General features: G+C 64.7%; 2 protein-coding genes, 1 long non-coding RNA gene and 1 other non-coding gene across 12 annotated transcripts; 3 read left to right on the top strand and 1 right to left on the bottom strand.

Moving 5' to 3' along the window:
* The first annotated feature begins 3,171 nt into the window (after positions 1-3,171).
* LOC117974821 (uncharacterized) lies at positions 3,172-6,427 on the top strand. Its single transcript, XR_004664942.3, has 2 exons — positions 3,172-3,774; positions 4,252-6,427. It is a non-coding gene; the product is annotated as an uncharacterized LOC117974821 (long non-coding RNA).
* On the top strand, positions 3,934-3,993 carry MIR210 (microRNA mir-210). Its single transcript, NR_163111.1, has one exon. It is a non-coding gene; the product is annotated as a microRNA mir-210 (primary transcript).
* A 1,562-nt stretch (positions 6,428-7,989) lies between the features above and the next one.
* On the bottom strand, positions 7,990-13,441 carry RASSF7 (Ras association domain family member 7). 9 transcript variants are annotated; one of them, XM_055093905.2, is made up of 7 exons: positions 13,307-13,437; positions 12,270-13,003; positions 10,891-11,021; positions 10,007-10,704; positions 8,694-8,822; positions 8,533-8,615; positions 7,990-8,453 (listed from the first exon to the last, which is right to left on the bottom strand). In XM_055093905.2, the coding sequence occupies exons 3-7, from the start codon at positions 11,012-11,014 to the stop codon at positions 8,366-8,368; spliced, it is 1,122 nt and encodes a 373-aa protein (XP_054949880.1). In that variant the 5' UTR covers positions 11,015-11,021; positions 12,270-13,003; positions 13,307-13,437; the 3' UTR covers positions 7,990-8,365. The 9 variants fall into 9 exon arrangements, with proteins under 9 accessions (XP_054949880.1, XP_034787717.1, XP_008975942.1 ...); XM_034931826.3 differs by having other exon boundaries at positions 7,990-8,615; positions 12,270-12,977; positions 13,307-13,441; XM_008977694.5 differs by having other exon boundaries at positions 7,990-8,615.
* Positions 13,315-18,013, top strand: LMNTD2 (lamin tail domain containing 2). The gene is made up of 14 exons (XM_055093891.1): positions 13,315-13,436; positions 13,805-13,928; positions 14,018-14,170; positions 14,536-14,623; positions 14,745-14,900; positions 15,144-15,212; positions 15,297-15,385; positions 15,687-15,949; positions 16,196-16,292; positions 16,409-16,592; positions 16,669-16,788; positions 16,854-17,050; positions 17,281-17,479; positions 17,873-18,013. The coding sequence occupies exons 1-14, from the start codon at positions 13,382-13,384 to the stop codon at positions 18,002-18,004; spliced, it is 1,926 nt and encodes a 641-aa protein (XP_054949866.1). The 5' UTR covers positions 13,315-13,381; the 3' UTR covers positions 18,005-18,013.
* Positions 18,014-18,039: the final 26 nt, after the last annotated feature.

Genomic DNA, 18,039 nt, shown 5'->3' with positions numbered 1-18,039 from the left:
GGGGCACATACCAATACCTCCAACCTACTGATTCCCACCCCCACCACTACCCACACACCTGACATAAAATGACTCCTTACCTGCTCGCACGTGGATAGATGCCTCACACACCAGCAGGCAGACACCTCCCGTATACAGCCCCCTCATCAGTACTGTCACCTCCCCCGTACACTGACGGGTCACCCCCCAACCCCCATCACCTGCTAGTGTCAGTGTGCACACATGTGCATCCTGCCCACACAGCCTCACACAGACCTGTACTCTGAGGCTCCGGCCAGATTCCTGGTCGACACTGCCATGTGCTGCCCCTGCCCCTTGCAGACACAAGCATGGCGTGCATGCTCCTGGCGTGCACGGGAGGATGGAGCTGGGCTGGGAGCTCCCTTGCTTCTGTCCCTCCAGGCCAGCTTATCCCGGAGGGCCCAGCCCAGCCCCTTCCCACCCCTGCCCCCCACCCCGCCATCAGGTCCGTGTGCACATACAGGGCTCGGTGGGCAATGAGCCCAGTCATCACCCCCTGCTGAGACCCATCCCACTCCCAGCAGCAGGGAGCCCCAGAGCCAGGTGGATGCCTGGGGGAGGCAGGGGCAGGGGTGGCTGGAGGAGGTGGGTGGGGAGAGAACAAAGGAGTCAAAACTCTCAGAGCTGGGGGAGGGACAGGCAGGGCTGCATTCTCTACCTAGGGAAGGCAGGTGTCTGTGTGTCCCAGGGCTGTCATATCAAACGGCCACAAACCAGATCCCTTAGACAACAGAAAGGCATTCTCTCAGTCTGGAAGCCAGCAGTCAGATCCAGGCTGGCAGGGCCACCCTCCTTGTTGAGGATCTGGGGAGGTCCTTCTTCTCCCAGCTTCATCTCCAGGCGTTCCTTGGCTATGGCTTCCTATGGCCTCCCTCTGTGTCTGTGTCTCTTTTCTCTTTCTCTCTCTCCTTTTTTTTTTTGAGACAGAGTTTTGCTCTGTCGCCCAGACTGGAGTGCAGTGGCGCAATCTCTGCTCACTGCAGGCTCCGCCCACCAGGTTCACGCCATTCTCCTGCCTCAGCCTCCCGAGCAGCTGGGACTACAGGCGCCTGCCACCACACCCGGCTAATTTTTTGTATTTTTAGTAGAGACAGGGTTTCGCTATGTTAGCCAGGATGGTCTCGATCTCCTGACCTCGTGATCCACCTGCCTCGGCCTCCCAAAGTGCTGGGATTACAGGCGTGAGCCACCGCGCCCGGCCTTTTTTTTTTTTTTTTTTGTGACGGCGTCTTCCTCTGTTGCCCAGGCTGGAGTGCAATGGCGCGATCTCGGCTCACCTCAACCTCCACCTCCCAGGTTCAAGTGACTCTCCTGTCTCAGCCTCCCGAGTAGCTGGGATTACGGGCATGCATCACCACGCCCGGCTAATTTTGTATTTTTAGTAGAGATGGGGTTTCTCCATGTTGATCAGGCTGGTCTCGAACTCCTGATCTCAGGTGATCCACCCTCCTCGGCCTCCCAAAGTGCTGGGATTACAGGCATGAGCCACCGTGCCCAGCCTTCTCTCTTTTTTTGTGTTTTTTGTTTGTTTGTTTGAGACAGAGTCTTACTCTGTTGCCCAAGCTGGAGTGCCGTGGCGTGATCTCAGCTCACTGCCAACCTCCCAGGTTCAAGCGATTCTCCTGCCTCAGCCTCCCAAGTAGCTGGGATTACAAGCTCACACTACCATGCCTGGCTGATTTTTTTGTATTTTTAGTAGAGATGGGGTTTCACTATGTTGGCCAGGCTGGCCTCAAACTCCTGGCCTCAGGTGATCTGCCCACCTCGGCCTCCCAGAGTGCTGGGATTACAGGCTGGAGCCACCGCACCCGGCCTGTTTTCCCTGTCTTTTATAAGGACACTGATCATTGGATTTAGGGCCCACCCAGAAAGTCCAGGATGATCTCGTTTCAAGATGTTTCCCTTAATGACATCTGCAAAGATGCTTTCTCCCGATGAGGGCACATTTAGGAGGCCTGGGTATTAGGATGTGGATATATCTTCTTTTTGGCGGAGGGACCATCCCACTCACTACAGATGCTGAGAAAAGGTGCCTATGAAATTGGCAGGACTGGGGGCAGAAGTGGGTTCACGTCAGCAGGGCACGACAGGAACACAGAGCTGCCCTGTCCTCTTGCCCCTTCTTGTCCCCTAGTCTGACTGCCCTAGGAGCCTCTGCCCTGCCATGAAGACGTGGGCCTTCTCAGGGACCCCACTGACTCTTAGAGGCTCCTTCACGACCCACAGGATCGAGGTCTTGCTGACCCCTGACCCCCAATAGAACCGAGTGGCTCCGTGATCCTCTGGGCACCTTCCCCATCCACAGGCAGCCACAGGTGCAAGGAGCCACTCGGTTCTATTGGGGGCCAAGGGTCAAGGGGTCAGCAAGACCTCGGTCATGTCTTGCTGATCATGTCTGAGTCACACCAGACTCTGCATCTGAATTTTTGTCCCCAGCCTTCAAGCCCCTGAGGACATGGGCTGGTTCGGAAGCTCCCTGGGGCCCCAGCACTTCGCCGCCGGGGCTGGGGCAGGGGGCAGGCTGCGGCCCAGGCCTGCGCGGATGCCGAGGCAGGGAGGTCATGGGGCCAGGGGAGGACAAAGAGCAGGGCGGTGAGTTTAGGGCCAGGGAGCTGAGGGGAGACGGCCCGGGGCCGAGGACCAGGGTGACAGTGCCAAGGGGGGCCGGCGGCCAAATCTCCTTTGGCTGCCACTTTGGGGCCCCACCCCGGAGTCCGATACTTCCACGTCTGAAGCTGGCCCTGCGAGTCCTAACGAAGGTCAAACCGTCAAGGCTCCTTTGATTTTACACGTTTTCAGCGCACAGACAGGATTCTCTCGCCTCGTCCCCTCAAAGACCGGCACAGGGCTGCGAGGACCCCTGAGCCCTTGCGGCACCCCCTCCAGGCTCCAGAGACTTCCGCGGAGACAGAGCGCGCAGGAGGAACCCAGAGCCCCCAAGGGCGCCCCGTGGGGGTCGCCAGGCAAACCAGGCAGAGCCAGAGCCCCCTCTTCGCCAGCAGGACGGACCCGGGCGTCCTTTGGGAACCCCAAGCCGCCCGGGGGGTGGTGCGTGCGTCCCGAGGACGCCGTGTCCAGGCCCGCGCAGGCCCCACCCGGGTCACGGCCCGGGATACGTGCGCCGGGCGCCCAGCGGGTTCGGGGGGGCGGCCCGCGGGACGCGGGTGCGGAGCACGGAGGCGGCCGGGTCGTACCACCGCGCCGCGGGAAGAGGGGCAGCTCCCGGCCGGCCCTGCCGCCCCACGCACACCCGCGGGCGGAGGACCCGTCGCCAGGCTGCGCCCCACGCCCAGCCCGGAAGCCCCGCGAGCCCGGGCCATACCACCGCGCGGCGGGAGGAGGACCACCTCGGGCCGTACCATCCGCCCGGCCGGGGGACGCGCCCTGGCCCCGCCGCGCCCTCGCAGCTGGCGCCCCACAGGCCCCGCCCGGCAGGTGCCGCCCCTCCCCGGGCAGACGTGCAGAAAAGAACGCGCCGGCCTCGCCCGCGAAGGGCCGCGCGGCGGTGGGCGGGGCGTCGCGAACCCCCCTCGCGCCCACTGGCTGCGTTGCGGTAGGGCGGGCCCGGCTAGGCCGACCATTGGCTGAGGGACCAGGTCATTTGCATACGGGGCTGGGCGTGGAGCCGCGGGGCCCGGGGCCGGTCGGGTCGGGCCGGGGGGCGAGAGGGTGCCTGCGGCCGCCGCTGAAGTTGGGCCGAGAGCCGGCGACGGCCCCGCGCCGGGGTCGCAGGTGACGCGCGAGAGATCCCAGGTTGGCGGGCGGGGCGCCCCTCAGAGGCCGCCCTCCCGCGGGGGCTGCGGGGGGTCGGGCTGGGCAGGCGCGGCGGGGCTCGGACGCCCAAGTTGGAGGGGACGGGGGTGGGGTCAATCCCTCCGCCCGCCCACCCGGCAGTCCCTCCAGGCGCAGGGCAGCCCCTGCCCACCGCACACTGCGCTGCCCCAGACCCACTGTGCGTGTGACAGCGGCTGATCTGTGCCTGGGCAGCGCGACCCTCCTGGCCCCGTGTCCGGGTCTGGCGGGCAGGCGAGCGGCCACACGGGGACGCGAGGGCAGCTGGATACCGTGGGGAGGGGGCGCCCTATGGACGGGGTGTGCCTGTCTGGCCAGCAGGGACGGCGGGTGGGGGTAATAGAAATCATTCGGGGGCTTTGCTGCCCTCCGCTTGCTGGGGCTGAGGCTAGGCCAGATACCCTCTTGGAGGGAACTTTCTTTTCCTTGTGTGTCCAGGGTACCAGTGTGCGGAGTTCCTGTTGCCAAGCTGAAGGTGGCCCTGGGCAGGCACAGGTGTGGTCATATCTTCAGCCAACAGGACCATTCTCCGGAGGGCCACCTCTGGGGACTTTCTACGGGAAGAGAGTGACAGATTTGGTGCTTCTGTGTGTTTCTGCCGCTTCAGTGGGGCCACTGCGGGAGACAGCGGGTGGATCCTCCAGCAGCCTGTCTGCTGAGCCTGCCTTCTCAAGTCTACTGTTAAAATCAGGACCGGGTCGTGTCCGAGCCTACAGGCCCTGTCCCCGCTCCCCAGGCCTGCAGGAGTTGAGGGCTGCACCTGCTCGCTGGAGAGGGAGAGGCAGATTTAGTGGACGCCTGGCATGGACTCGGACTGGCCTTTGGAAGCTCCCTGCCCTGACGGGGTTGCCTGTCACCACTGCGAAGTGAGGCTTGGCAGGACCTACACCTGAGAAAGGCTGTGTGTGGTCTTGGGGTCCACACCTGCAGAGCTAACTTACTGCCAGACGGCGACTTACTGTGGGCCACCCTCAGTGAACCGGGGTGTCCTCAGCTGGCCCTACAGAGCACTTCTGTGCTGGGGATGAGTAGGAACTCTGGGCGAGGAGGGTCCCAGCGCCGCCCCTCGATACAGCCTGGCTCTGCCCTCTGCCCGTACTTATACCAGGTGGGATCCCTGCCCTGCATTGCCTGGGGATTGGCTGGGCTTGGGCCCGCCCTGCTGTGGAACTGGATGTTTTCAGGGAGCCCAGCCTTTCCTCATGTCAGCACAGTTCACAATATACTTTTCAAAGTACAGTTTAAAACTCAAAAGTAAACTTTTCAGCAACTCAAAGGTTTGCTGAGTGATCTGAAGCACTCTGGCCACTTTTTGGGGCCATGGGATTTGGTTCACCTGAAACAGCCAGTGAGAGGCCCGGTGTGGTGGCTCACGCCCGTAATCCCAACACTTCAGGAGGCGGACGCGGGTGATCGCTCACTTGAGATCAGGAGTTCAAGACCAGCCTGGGCGACATGGTGAAACCTCGTCTCTACTAAAAATACAAAAATTAGCTAGGCATGGTGGTGGGCACCTGTAATCCCAGCTACTTGGAAGGCTGAGGCAAGAGAATCGCTTGAACCTGGGAGGTGGAGATTGCAGCGAGACGAGATTACGCCACTGCACTCCAGCCTGGCTGACGAGAGACTCTGCCTCAAAAAAATAAAAAAATGAAACAGCCAGTGAGGAGGAAGGCTCCCCGCCTTCCCCCCCCGCCAGAACATAGCTGCTGCTGGGACACCCTCTTGGTGGGGAAGAAGGCGGGTTAGCTTCATCAGAGCCAGCAGCAGCAGACCAGGGACGGGCACCTAGGCAGTGGCCTCAGAGTGAACAGGAGTTCCTCAGAAACACACACACGGACGGCGTGGCACATGCTCTGCCAGCTCCATGCCTCCTTCCCATTGTGGGGCTGGGGTACGTAGGGCAGAGCTCATGACCCCCGGGAGGACATGGGGGTGGGCTCTGGATGGCACCTGGCATTGCCCCCTGCTGGCCTATGTGACGGTGCGGAGGGCTGGTCACAGAGGTACGACCATCCCTCCAGAATGTGGGTCGGGGCTGTGGATGGAGGAGTAGGCCCCTCATATCCCAGGCCTTTGCCCAGGCACAACCCACTTGGCCTATGCATTCCAGGCTCCATCCCATGTGACTCTGGGCTTAGCCCCTTCTGGGGCCACAGGTCAGGCAGGTCCAGGCCCCAAGGACCTCCCAGGGACAGGCGACTGTGAGCTGGGCAGACAGGAGTGAAGTCAGGTGGGGGTTCCGGCTTGCTGACACCAGCGTTTGGAGCCTCCTGCTGCTGCCTGGCTTCCCTGCATTCCCTGTTCCCTGCCTCAGGCAAGAAATAACCAAGCCGAGTTGCCTCTGCACTGGTGGCCCTGGCCTCTGGGGAGCCCTGTGGATGGCTTCCTTGCCCAAGTTCAGGCCTTCTTGTTCCCTTTGTGTGCTCCAGAGAAAGGGGGCAGCACCAGATCCAGATCCAGGGCCAACCAAGAGAAAACTGAGTCCATCCCAAACTCGCCCATTCTCAGAGCACAAAGACCCCATGATCTAGAGCAAGCTTGTCCAACTGTCGGCCCATGGAACAGCTTTGAATGCAGCCCAACACAAATCTATAAATTTTCTTAAACATTGTGAGTTGTTTTTTGTTGTTATTTTGAGACAGAGTCTCGATCTGTCGCCCAGGCTGGAGTTAGTGGCCCAATCTCGGCTCACTGCAAGCTCCGCCTCCTGGGTTCACGCTCGTCTCCTGCCTCAGCCTCCCGAGTAGCTGGGACTACAGGCGCCCGCCAACACGCCTGGCTAATTTTGGTATTTTTAGTAGAGACGGGGTTTCACCATGTTAGCCAGGATGGTCTTGATCTCCTGACCTTGTGATCTGCCCGCCTCGGCTTCCCAAAGTGTACCCAGGTATAGGGGTCCTCCACATTCTGCTCAACACAAAAGATCTCTTCTCCAACCCCAACCATGGATCCTGGAGCTGGGAGTGTATGGCTTACCCTTAGAACCAGGAGAGGTGACAGCTAGCCCAAGGGCCCAGGCAGGGGCTGGGCTGTGGACACAATTTTTTTTTTTATTTTGGAGACAGAGTCTTGCTCTGTCACTAAGGCTGGAGTGCAGTGGAGTGATCTTAGCTCACTGCAACCTCTGCCTCCCTAATTCTCCTGCCTCAGCCTCCCAAGTAACTGGGATTACATGTGCATGCCACCACACCCGGTTTTTTTTTTTTTTTTTTTTTTTGACAGAGTCTTGCTTTGTTGCCCGGGCTGGAGCGCAGTGGCGCGATCTCGGCTCACTGCAAACTCCGCCCCCCGGGTTCACGCCATTCTCCTGCCTCAGCCTCCCGAGTAGCTGAGACTACAGGCACCCTCCACCACGCCCGGCTAATTTTTTGTATTTTTAGTAGAGATGGGGTTTCACCGTGTTAGCCAGGATGGTCTCGATCTCCTAACCTTGTGATCCACCTGCCTCGGCCTCCCAATGTGCTGGGATTACAGGCATGAGCCACTGCGCCTGGCCAATTTTTTGTATTTGTAGTAGAGACGGGGTTTCATCATGTTGGCCAGGCTGGTCTCAAACTCCTGACCTCAGGTGATCCACCTGCCTCAGCTTCCCAAAGTGCTGGGATTACAGGCGTGAGCCACCATGCCTGGCCCCTGCCCTGATTTCAAAGCTGCAAGCTCAGAGCAGACATTTCACACCCACCTGGAGAAGAGGAGGCAGCCTCTGCCCACTGGTACCCATACCCTCCCTGGGGTGGTGAAGCAGCCTGGGACTGGCTGACCTGAGTCTGGGATCCACCCCAACAAGTTCTCAGTAAACCTGACGGGCGGGTCTAGCTTGTCCTGGCGTCCTCAGTTCCTGCCGCTGGCGGGGCACAGGCAACATGACAGAGAGTCAGGTGGGAGGGGGTCCAGACAAACGCCTGGGACAGTTAGGCCAGGCTGAACCAGCAGGCCCACCAGGCTGGGGCCCTCACAGGAGAGCCCCTGGGGTTAGGTGAGGCAGAGCAGATGGAATGTGGAGCTCAGGAAGCCCCAGCCCTGGGCCCTACTGAGCACCCTGAGGGATCCTATTTTCAGATACTCCAGCTGTGGTGAGCTCCAGGTGTGTCAGGGTACTGCTCAGTGGCACCCCGTGGAGGCTCAAGTTCAAGACCTCAGACCCTGCCCAGCGCAGCCTCCGCACACACTCAAGCTGCTTCGGGCAGTTTATTGAGGTTTTCACGTTGGGGTAGGGGAAGTGGCACAAACATGCTCTTGCTGTGTACACACAGTGAAGGACCTCTCCCGCAGGCAAGCACATGCCCACAGCTTGAGCACACTGTCCATGCATCTCCTGTCCCCAACAGGCAGTCGTGGCCTTTGGGGCCTGGCAAGTTCCGAGCTGGCTACGCCCCATGCTTCTCCAGGGTGCTGGCGACCTGGCAAGGACTAGGGCAGTCCCCCACTGCACTCCCAGCTCCTGAGGCCAAACCCAGGGCTTCCCACTGCCTGGCGGAGGAGCCCTCTGTGACCGCCGACTCTCCTTCTGTGGTCCAGGCAGGCTGGTCTTGCAGCCCTCACTAGGCTGTCACAGAGCCTGGGGCTGGGCTGCCAGAGGACACCACTCTGGGGCAGGAGCTGCTGCTACCTCCAGGAGTTCTGCGTCATGGGGGCCACTGCGGGAGGACACAGGCTGAGGTGGCTGCAGCCACAGGAGGGCCCAGTGCCCCAGGGGGAGGTGGGGCACAGACATACCCTCGGGGCCTAGGCTGGGCACCAGCATGGGACTCAGGGGGAGCGCCCAGGAGGGACTCCTCTCTGGCTGGAGGCAGAGGGCCCTGTGGGTTGGGAAGTCAGCTTGGAGTGGGGCTGGGCCAGGTCCTCACCTCCCAGCCTCCCCCAAGAACCACTCCGACCTGAGTGCCAGGAGGGCCCCTGTCAGGCCGTGGGGGCGGTGGCAGCGCAGCCCCCGTCTGCTGGATGAACTGCTGCAGGTTGCACTGACGGAGCTCTCGGTTCAGCTCCTCCAGCTCCTGAGCCTGAGCCTGAGGACACATGAGACCCTTAGGAGGCACAGCCACTGGGCTCCACAGCCCTTGTGCTCCGGAGGGAGCACTCTCCCTGGTCGGGCCCTGTGACCCCCATATCTGCCCACGTCAGGGGTTGGGGAGTGACAGGGGATCGGGTCCCCGGGCTCACCTGCCTCCCGAGTCAGACCCTGTGACCCCCGTATCTGCCCATGTCAGGGGTGGGGGAGTGACAGGGGATCAGGTCCCCGGGCTCACCTGCCTCCCGAGTGGGACCCTGTGACCCCCGTATCTGCCCATGTCAGGGGTGGGGGAGTGACAGGGGATCGGGTCCCCGGGGTCACCTGCCTCCCGAGTCGGACCCTGTGAGCCCCGTATCTGCCCATGTAGGGGTGGGGGAGTGACAGGGGATCAGGTCCCCGGGCTCACCTGCCTCCCGAGTCAGACCCTGTGACCCCCGTATCCGCCCATGTCAGGGGTGGGGGAGTGACAGGGGATCAGGTCCCCGGGCTCACCTGCCTCCCGAGTGGGACCCTGTGACCCCTGTATCTGCCCATGTCAGGGGTGGGGGAGTGACAGGGGATCGGGTCCCCGGGGTCACCTGCCTCCCGAGTCGGACCCTGTGAGCCCCGTATCTGCCCATGTAGGGGTGGGGGAGTGACAGGGGATCGGGTCCCCGGGCTCACCTGCCTCCCGAGTCGGACCCTGTGAGCCCCGTATCTGCCCATGTCAGGGGTGGGGGAGTGACAGGGGATCGGGTCCCCGGGCTCACCTGCCTCCCGAGTCGGACCCTGTGAGCCCCGTATCTGCCCATGTCAGGGGTGGGGGAGTGACAGGGGATCGGGTCCCCGGGCTCACCTGCCTCCCGAGTCGGACCCTGTGACCCCCGTATCTGCCCATGTCAGGGGTGGGGGAGTGACAGGGGATCGGGTCCCCGGGCTCACCTGCCTCCCGAGTGGGACCCTGTGACCCCCGTATCTGCCCATGTCAGGGGTGGGGGAGTGACAGGGGATCGGGTCCCCGGGCTCACCTGCCTCCCGAGTCGGACCCTGTGACCCCCGTATCTGCCCATGTCAGGGGTGGGGGAGTGACAGGGGATCGGGTCCCCGGGCTCACCTGCCTCCCGAGTGGGACCCTGTGACCCCCGTATCTGCCCATGTCAGGGGTGGGGGAGTGACAGGGGATCAGGTCCCCGGGCTCACCTGCAAGGCTCGCTCTGCTGCCTCCAGGGCTCTGCTCACCAGAGCCAGGCTGCCCTGCACCTCCGCACTCTGCCGCTCCTGAACAGCCAGGTCCTGGTGCAGGCGCTCAGTGGCAGATGCCATAGGTGAGGGGGGCCCAGGGGCCTCCGCTGCCAGCTGCAGCTCAGCCTCCAGGGCACGGGCCTGAGCGTCCAGGGCCTGCAGCCGGGCAGCATGCTCAGCAGTGGCCGCACTTAGTGCCTGCAGGCGTGCCTGTCCCTCTCGCTCCCGGGCCTGCTCCCGGCGCAGCTCTTGCTCCCAGAAGGCCTCATGGCCCAGCTCCTCAGCATTCCTCTGCACCCTGAGCTCCAGGCCCCGCAGGTCTGTGCAGCAGCCTGGTGTGGGTGTCACAGAGGCCGCAGGCCCAGGGCGTGAGAGGCTGGGGGCTGGCCCGGGGGTCAGTGTTTTGCGGGGCTCACAGCCCAGCGCAGCCCGTGGCTTTACAGGGAGGCTGGCACGAATTAGGCAGCGTTCTGGGGGTGGACAGCTGTCTGAGGAGGGCCTCCCAGCTAGGCTGGGCCCTGTGCGCCTCAGGACAAACTGGACATCGCTGGCGAACTGTCCGCAGGTGGCCTGGGCGCCCACTGGACACTCTTGTGGCAGCAGCTGCCGCTCCTTCTCCCGAAGCCGCTGCACAAGCACAAAGCGGCCAGTCTGGCCTGGGAAGAAGAGGAGAAGGTCAGCCTATGTCCCCCCGACTCTCTGTCCACCTGGCTTGAAGAGTTGGGGAGGACAAAAAGGATCAGCAACCAGCCCCACTCTCCTTGGGGGAGACCATGGGGCTGGACCACCAGGTCCCACTTCAGCTCTACCTGCCCGGCCTGCCTGACCCCGAGAGGACTCACCTATTGCTTGGGCTAGTGCGATGACCACTTCCTGGCAGGTGGTCTGCTCCGAGACCCCACAGACCACACGCTGGATGCCATCCACCCACACCTTCAGCTCCATGGCTGCCAGTCCCAACAACATGCCTGTCCTGTGGGGAGGGCGCAGGCACCGGGTCAGGACCTGCCTACTCCTATCGCAGGCTGGTCCTCCTCTCCTCATCCTCCTGGCCTGCCCTAGAAACGGCTGGGCTGCCGCCCCTCCGCACGGGCCCCACCCTCCTGTGCCAGCCCCACCCGCCAGCCACACATTCCTGGGGTGGCGGCCCTCCGGAGCACGCATCCTCCCCCCCTTCACCAGCTTCCTCTTGCCACGCTCGCACTCCCGGAACAAGGCGAATCATTAACCAGATCCAGGATTTCCTACTCGCCTCACCTGGCTCGGAGGACACTGCCCCCTCCCCAGGCGGCGCGGAGGCGCCCGCACGCCAGGCCCCGCGGCCGCCGGCATGGGAACGCCCCACCCCGACCTGCTCAGGCCGCAGAGGCGCTCGGGGTCGCAACCCAGATCTCGACCCTGCAGATGGAGCGGACTCCGGGTCTGAGCAGCCCCCGCCAGCCCGGGGAGCCCCGCCGCTGCCGCCTAATCGCTGCGCTCGCCCCGAAAGTCCCGGTCCCCGCCGCGGGCACCGAAGCCCGCGCCGCGACCCCAGCCTGGCGGGAGCCAGGGCGTCCCCGTTCCGCAGGGCGGGTGCAGGTGCGGCGCCGCCCCCGCTCTCCGTCCGGGCATCGCGGAAAACTCTCCCCAGTTGGAGTCGGCGTCCGGCCGGCTCGAGGCGCGCCCCGCGCTCGCAAGTACCCGGGACCCGGCGCGGCTCACCTGGGCGCTCGCCAGCCTGGGGACCCGCTCGGGCGCCGCCGCAACCTGCCGCCCCCAGCGCCGCGGCGCACCCGGGCCCCGCGCCCCCATTGGCCCGCGCTCCGCACGCCCCGCCCCTAGCACCCCTATTGGCTGCTCAGCGCGGGCGTTCCGCCCCCTCCCCCGCGCCCATTGGCTGCCTCTGTCACGCCCCTCCCCGACCCATTGGCTCGTCGCCGCGCCCCGCCCCCCCAGAGACTACAGGTGTGGGCGGGTCGGAGGGGGGCGCCGAGCCGTAGTCCCCGCCCCCACCTCCCCCCTACCGCTAAAAACGCGGAAATGCGGTGGCCGCGGCCCGCGGGCAGGCCTCGGGGTAGGTGTCTGGCCCCGCTCCTGGGCCGACTTCCTCAGCAGCCTTCTAGTGTGGCGGGTTCCCGCCCAGGAAGGGTCTCTGGCTTGAGATCCCGCAACCCCCGCCTGCGTCCAGGGGCAGCGGGGCCAGCCCCTTCCCTCGCTTCCCGGGCCAGCCTTTGGGGCCTACCATAGCTGCAGTAGTCTGGACGCGCAGGGGTCGCGGGGTCGCAGGGTCACCAGTCCCGGCGAGGGAGGTGGAGCCCTGCGGAGCTGGCGGGCGCAGAGTCCTGGTGCGGGAGGTGCCCGCTCAGGAGAAGGCCCGGACTCTAGCTGAGGCTCTTCTCCGACACCTTCCTGCCCCTTTTGGACCCAGTGTCAGGCCATGCACACAGTGAAGCTGGCTGGAAGCCGCTCCTCCACCCCCTACCCTACTGTCCCGCCCAGGGCCCCGCAGCCTCGCGGTCAGCTGTGTGGGCCATTGATTGTTCTGCCCAGCTCAGAAAGAGTTGTGGGCGTGGGCCTCCTGCCCGCCTGTCTCCTGTGCTCCCCCAGGGAGCCCTTACGTAGCCGAAAGTTGCAGAGATGAAGGGTGAAAGCTGGAATGATTGGGTTTTATGGGTCAGGTCTGGGACCTCGCTTTTCTCCTGGAGCAGAGGGAATACTTGTCATGGTAATGGGGTAGCCCAGAGGGTGTGGAGACGGCTGGGAAAGGTGAGGCTTCAGTTTGGGGGTCAGGTAGGTGCCTGTCACTGAGGTCAAAGGAGCTGTGGGCTGGGCCTGGCGGTGGAGGCAGGTGCCTGTAGTTTCAGCAAGTCAGGAGGCGGAAGTGGGAGGATCACTTGAGCCCAGGAATTCGACGTTAACGGGAGCTGTCATCACACCGAAGCATTCCAGCCTGGACAGCAGAGCAAGACCCTGTCTCTAAAGAATTAATTATTAATTTAAAAACAGGCTGTGGGCAGGAGTGTACTATTGCCAGTTAGCGTTCAGCACAGTCCCCAGCTTGTCACTGTTACCTGTCTGCTTCCCCCACACACCCATGGCTATGCTGGGCTGGCTCACAGGCAGCAGTGCCCCCCTATTTATCCCGCTGCTGCTGCCAGGCTAGGTGGGGGATGCTGGGGCCTCCCTCAGGGTGTTGGTCACTAAGTGGTCCCCCCCGCTAAGCTGAGCAGTGGCTCAGCCTCTCACACCTCCTCCAGGCTGGGCTGGCCCAGAACTCACCCAGGGGCGTGGTCTGGGGTCTCCCTGGAGGCTCCTGGTAACAAACAGCCCCACCCCTTCTGGGTGCTGGTATCCATGGCAACGGTATACAGCCCTTCCCTCCCAGGCCTGCTTGGAGGTCGGGCCTCAGGTGAGTGCTGGGGGTAGGGCCCTGAGCTGGGGGGACAAGAGAGAGAAAGAGGGACACCACATCACAGGCAAAGGGCCAGCACCTGGGTGGCAGGGGGACACGCCAGGGACATGTCGGGTGGTGACGTGCTGCCCCAGCCTGGTCAGAAACACACGGGTGTGGACACCCACATGTGGGTCCCTTCAGAGAGCAACGCTCTGTGAGTAAGTGGTGACGCCTGGGCTGCTCCAACCTGTGTGGCCACACGAGGCGCACACGGCAGACGGGGCCCCCCACCCCTCCCAGCTCCCGAAGAACATTGAGAATGGCCCCCAAGTCTGGCCAGGAGATTGAAGAAACCGAGGAAGAGGCTCTCCTGTCCCCCACAGAGCAAGAGTCGGTCAGTGGTCACCTGGGACCTCCAGCAGGCGCACCTGCAGCCCCCGAGACTCCCACATGCCTGCCAGACACCACGCCCCACCCCGCACCGGTGGTCTGCTCTGCCGACCCGCAGTAAGGAGGAGAGGGAGGACTGCTGAGCCTCCTGGGCCAGGTGGCCAGGGCCCGGCCTGAGTAAGCAGCAGGGTCTGCTGCTGCTGCAGGTTGGCTCTTGAGTCCCTGGACCCTCGCACACTGCGGCTGTTGTGGAGACAGCGAGAACTGGAGATCCAGGCCTTGCGGTGGGCCGTCCAGAATGGCGAGGACGCCCGGCTCTGCCACATCCTGGAAGAGGTGGCGGGGCTTCCGCCCAAGAGGTCTGCAGCACAGTCCCCAGCCCAACCCAACCCTGCCCTGTCCTCGCCCGGACTCCTGGTTTCTGTCTGACCCCAACCCCAACCGCTGAGGCAGATCCTTAACCTCATCCTTGCCGGCGCTGACCCTCCACCCTGATCCTAAGTAAACACGCTATAGCCTCCACCCTAACCTTGCGCATGTGGATGGGTTCTAGATCCTTGCCCAGACCAGCCGGAGGCTGGCCAGCCCCAGCGGGGCTGTACTGTGTGCCCTTGGGGCCAAGGTGGCAGTGGAGCCCCTCCTTCTCCCCTCCTTCGCCACTGACCTGACATTAGGAACCCCTGCCTGAGCAGGGTGGGGGCTGCTGAGGTCACCCCTCCTCTAGGAGCTCCCACAGTCAGGAGAAACTCCTGCAGAACCAGGTCCAGAAGCTGACCCAGGAGTTGAAGAAACAGAAGGAGCGAGCCCAGTGGGTGAGACAGGGGCACAGGGAGTGGGCAGGGTCCTGGTGTTGGGGAGCCAGGCTGGGGCTGGCCTGGGGGCCTTCTGCAGAAGACACCCCCCCACCACGAACCACGGGCCCTCTTGGAGCAGGAGAAGGAGCACCTGGAGGAGCGGCTGCTGCAGACCACTCGCACGCTCCAGGAGATGGAGGCCGAGCTGCAGAACTTGCAGAAGTCCTGCCTCCTGCAGCTGGCCCGCTCCTCGTGGGTGGGCCGCATGCTACGATCCCAGACTGGCAGTGTGGAGGTGAGCCTGTCCCCCAAGCCCTCCTGCCCCAGGCTGCCCTCCCCAGCCCTCCCCATCTCGTTGGGTGCCTCTGCTGGGGCGCCCTGGCCTGTCTGGAAGCCTGCCCTGCTCAGGTGCCTCTGGAACTCTGGGCTCCAGCAGGGAGGAATCAGGAGGCCTCAAAGCACAGGTGAGGTCAAAGAGGAGAGGTGCTGTGGGGGAGCACTCAGCCCCTGCCCACTGGCTTCCGGTCCCCTCTTGCAGGTAGTGACAGCAGAGACTCTGATGGACCCAAGCGACCTCTCTGAAAACATTCAGGCCCCCACCGGGGAGGTGAGCTAGGCCTCCCACGTGTGTGGTCTGGCATCTGGAGCCCTGCAGGAGGGGAGGACCATGTGCCTCTTGCTTCCTGGCCAGGGCTTTCGGCTGGAGGACGTGGACTGGAACAGCGTTGCCCGCCGGTACCCCAACCTCTTCACCAACATGGAGCCCAGCTCAAAGCAAAAGTAACTGCACAGAGCAGGGACTCCCCAGGGGCCAGAAGGGAGGGCTCACCTTGGCAGGTGAAAACCCAGGACACTAAAGGACCATTTAGTGTCCCTGGATAAGTCTCTTAAACCTTCCAATGCGCGTTCTCTGATCTGTAGAATGCGTTGGGGTTGAGGCGGCCATCACTGTCCTGCCATGAACTGAGCCTGGGTACTGGGAGGCAAGAGGGGCTCCCTGCTGCACTGCCTTGTGAGGCTGGACGGGGGCAGGGCTGGGGTCTGGAGCTGGAGTGGCCATCAAGCAGAGCGTGGTCCACAGGCAGCCCCGGCCCTGGCCACAGCTGGACACAGGGAGCCCAGAGTCCTCTGGAAAGTATTCCGAGCGGCATCACAAGACCGTGGAGTGGGGCTCCCTGCCCTGTCTGAACACCAGCAGCTCAGGGGGCGCTGACTCTGACTCCAGCAGCTGCCGGCCGGGCCTGCCTTCCTTCGTGCAGGTGATAGGGCACCCGCCCCGGGACCACCGCGCTTCCTCCGAGCAAGCGCTGGTGCAGGCCGGGAGCTACAGCAGGGACTCAGAAGGTGCAGTGGGGCGGGTCTCCCCTGGTTACCCTTCACCCACCCTCCACCCTCTCAGAGCTGTGATCTCACTCAGAGCCCTGGAGGTGGTCCTCCAGCCCCCAAGGTCCAGCCACCTTTCCTGCCCCATCTGACCCTGGCCCTGCTCCCTGCCCCGCCAGGCGCTGCAGGCCTGTTCTGACCTCACGGGGAACAGCCGGTGGGGACTCCATTCGAGGGTCCCCTCCCCAAAAGCGCTGCTCTCTCTAGATCTCCAGAAAACCCACTCACCCAGGCACGGCGAGCCGGTCCTGTCGCCCCAGCCCTGCACAGACCCCGACCACTGGAGCCCGGAACTCCTGCAGAGGTAAGGGGCGAGTGACCCAAGCCTCCGGCGCCGGGCTGGAGCTGGTTTCCGGGCGGGGCGCGCAGCTGTGCGGGTGGACCGGCCGCATCTCCTCACAGCGTCTCCTCTCTTCCCAGCCCGACAGGCCTGAAGATCGTGGCTGTGAGCTGCCGGGAGAAGTTCGTCCGCATCTTCAACCCATCGCAGGAGAGCACGGCCGACCTGAGCGGCATGGTGCTGAAGCAGCTGGTGCGCGGCTTCCCGCAGCGCCTGTACCGCTTCCCGCCGGGCACGCTGCTGGCCCCGCGGCACCACGTCACGGTGCGCCCCGGCCCGGGAGCCCGGCCCCGACGGCCCGGCCCGGACGCCCCTCACCCGCCGCTCCGCGCCCTTCCAGGTCTGGGGCGAGACGACCCGCAGCGCCAAGAAGCCGCTGCGCGCGTCCTCGAGCCGGGAGCCCGTTCCCCTCCTCTCCATCCGCGGCTGCGCGACGCTGCTCCTGAGCCCCAAGGGCGAGGTCGGTGCGGGCCCCCGGTGGGGCGGCCGGGGCTGGGGTGTGGGGGTGACCGACGCGCCCCGCAGGTCCTCAGTGAGCACCGGATCCCACGCCGCGAGACTCCGGCCCCGAGGGTCTTCGCCGACGGCACCGACTTGTCCATCGACCGCTTCCCGCTCCCTGAGGCCGGGCCCGGCGCCGACACCCGCAAGCCGCCGCGCCCACCTCGACCCCTGCGCAAAGGCCGGGTGCGGGAGCCCCGGGTCAGTCGCCGGAGACCAGGGTGGGGACCGCGGGTCCCCGGGATCTGGCCTCCCTCCCCAGGCCCCGACCCAGCAGAAACGGTCCCTCGTATCCCCGCGCTAGGACGGCCCCCAACTTCCCCAGGCCCCGCCCCGGCCGCCCCCTGGTCCTCCAGTACGCCCCGCGGCCCCTGCCCCGCCCCAGGCGCGGAGCCCTCTAGTGCCGCCTTTCCCGGGCCGGCCGCCGCCCTCACGACGCTCGCCCCACCAGGACGCGGGGCCTGCTGCCCCCAATGAGCTCGGGGAAGCTCTTCCACGCGCGGGAGGGGCCTGCGCGGCCCGAGAACCCCGAGATCCCCGCGCCGCAGCACCTGCCCGCCATCCCGGGTGACCCCACCCTGCCGTCGCCTCCCGCAGAGGCCGGGCTGGGCCTGGAGGACTGTCGGCTCCAGAAAGAGCACCGAGTTCGGGTGAGTGCGCGCTTGCGGGTGCACCCTCTCCTCTCCCTCCCCGTCCTCCTCCTCTCCCTCCCCGTCCTCCTCCTCTCCCGCCCCTCCCCCCTCCTTTTCTCCCGTCTCCGCCCCTCCCCCGTCCCCCTCCTCCGCTCTGTTCCCCTCTCCTCTTCTTTTCTCCCCTCCCCTCCCGTCTCCTCCCCGCCTCTCCCCCTCCCGTCAGCTCCCCTCTTCTCTCCTCGTCCCCTCCCCTCCGCTCTCCTCCCCGCCCCTCCCCTCCTCGCCGCTCCCCTCCCCTCCTCGCCGCTCCCCTCCCCTCCCCTCTTCGCCGCTCCCCTCCCCTCCTCGCCGCTCCCCTCCCCTCCCGTCCCCGCCCCGCCCCGCGCGCCTCTCAGCCCCCGCGCCCCGCAGGTGTGCCGGAAGAGCGTGGACCGTAGCTGCCCCCTGGTGGCCCTGTCGGTGCAGAACACGGCGGAGAGCAGATTCGGCTTCCGCTTCCTCAGCTGCCTGCCGGTCACCGCGGACACCTGCCGCGGCGCCTAGGGGCGGAGGAGCGGGGCCGGGACCGCGAGGGAGGG

The sequence above is a fragment of the Pan paniscus genome, chromosome 9 (assembly GCF_029289425.2).
Source record: "Pan paniscus chromosome 9, NHGRI_mPanPan1-v2.0_pri, whole genome shotgun sequence".
NCBI lineage: Eukaryota > Metazoa > Chordata > Mammalia > Primates > Hominidae > Pan > Pan paniscus.
This window is presented reverse-complemented; position numbering and strand designations above follow the sequence as displayed.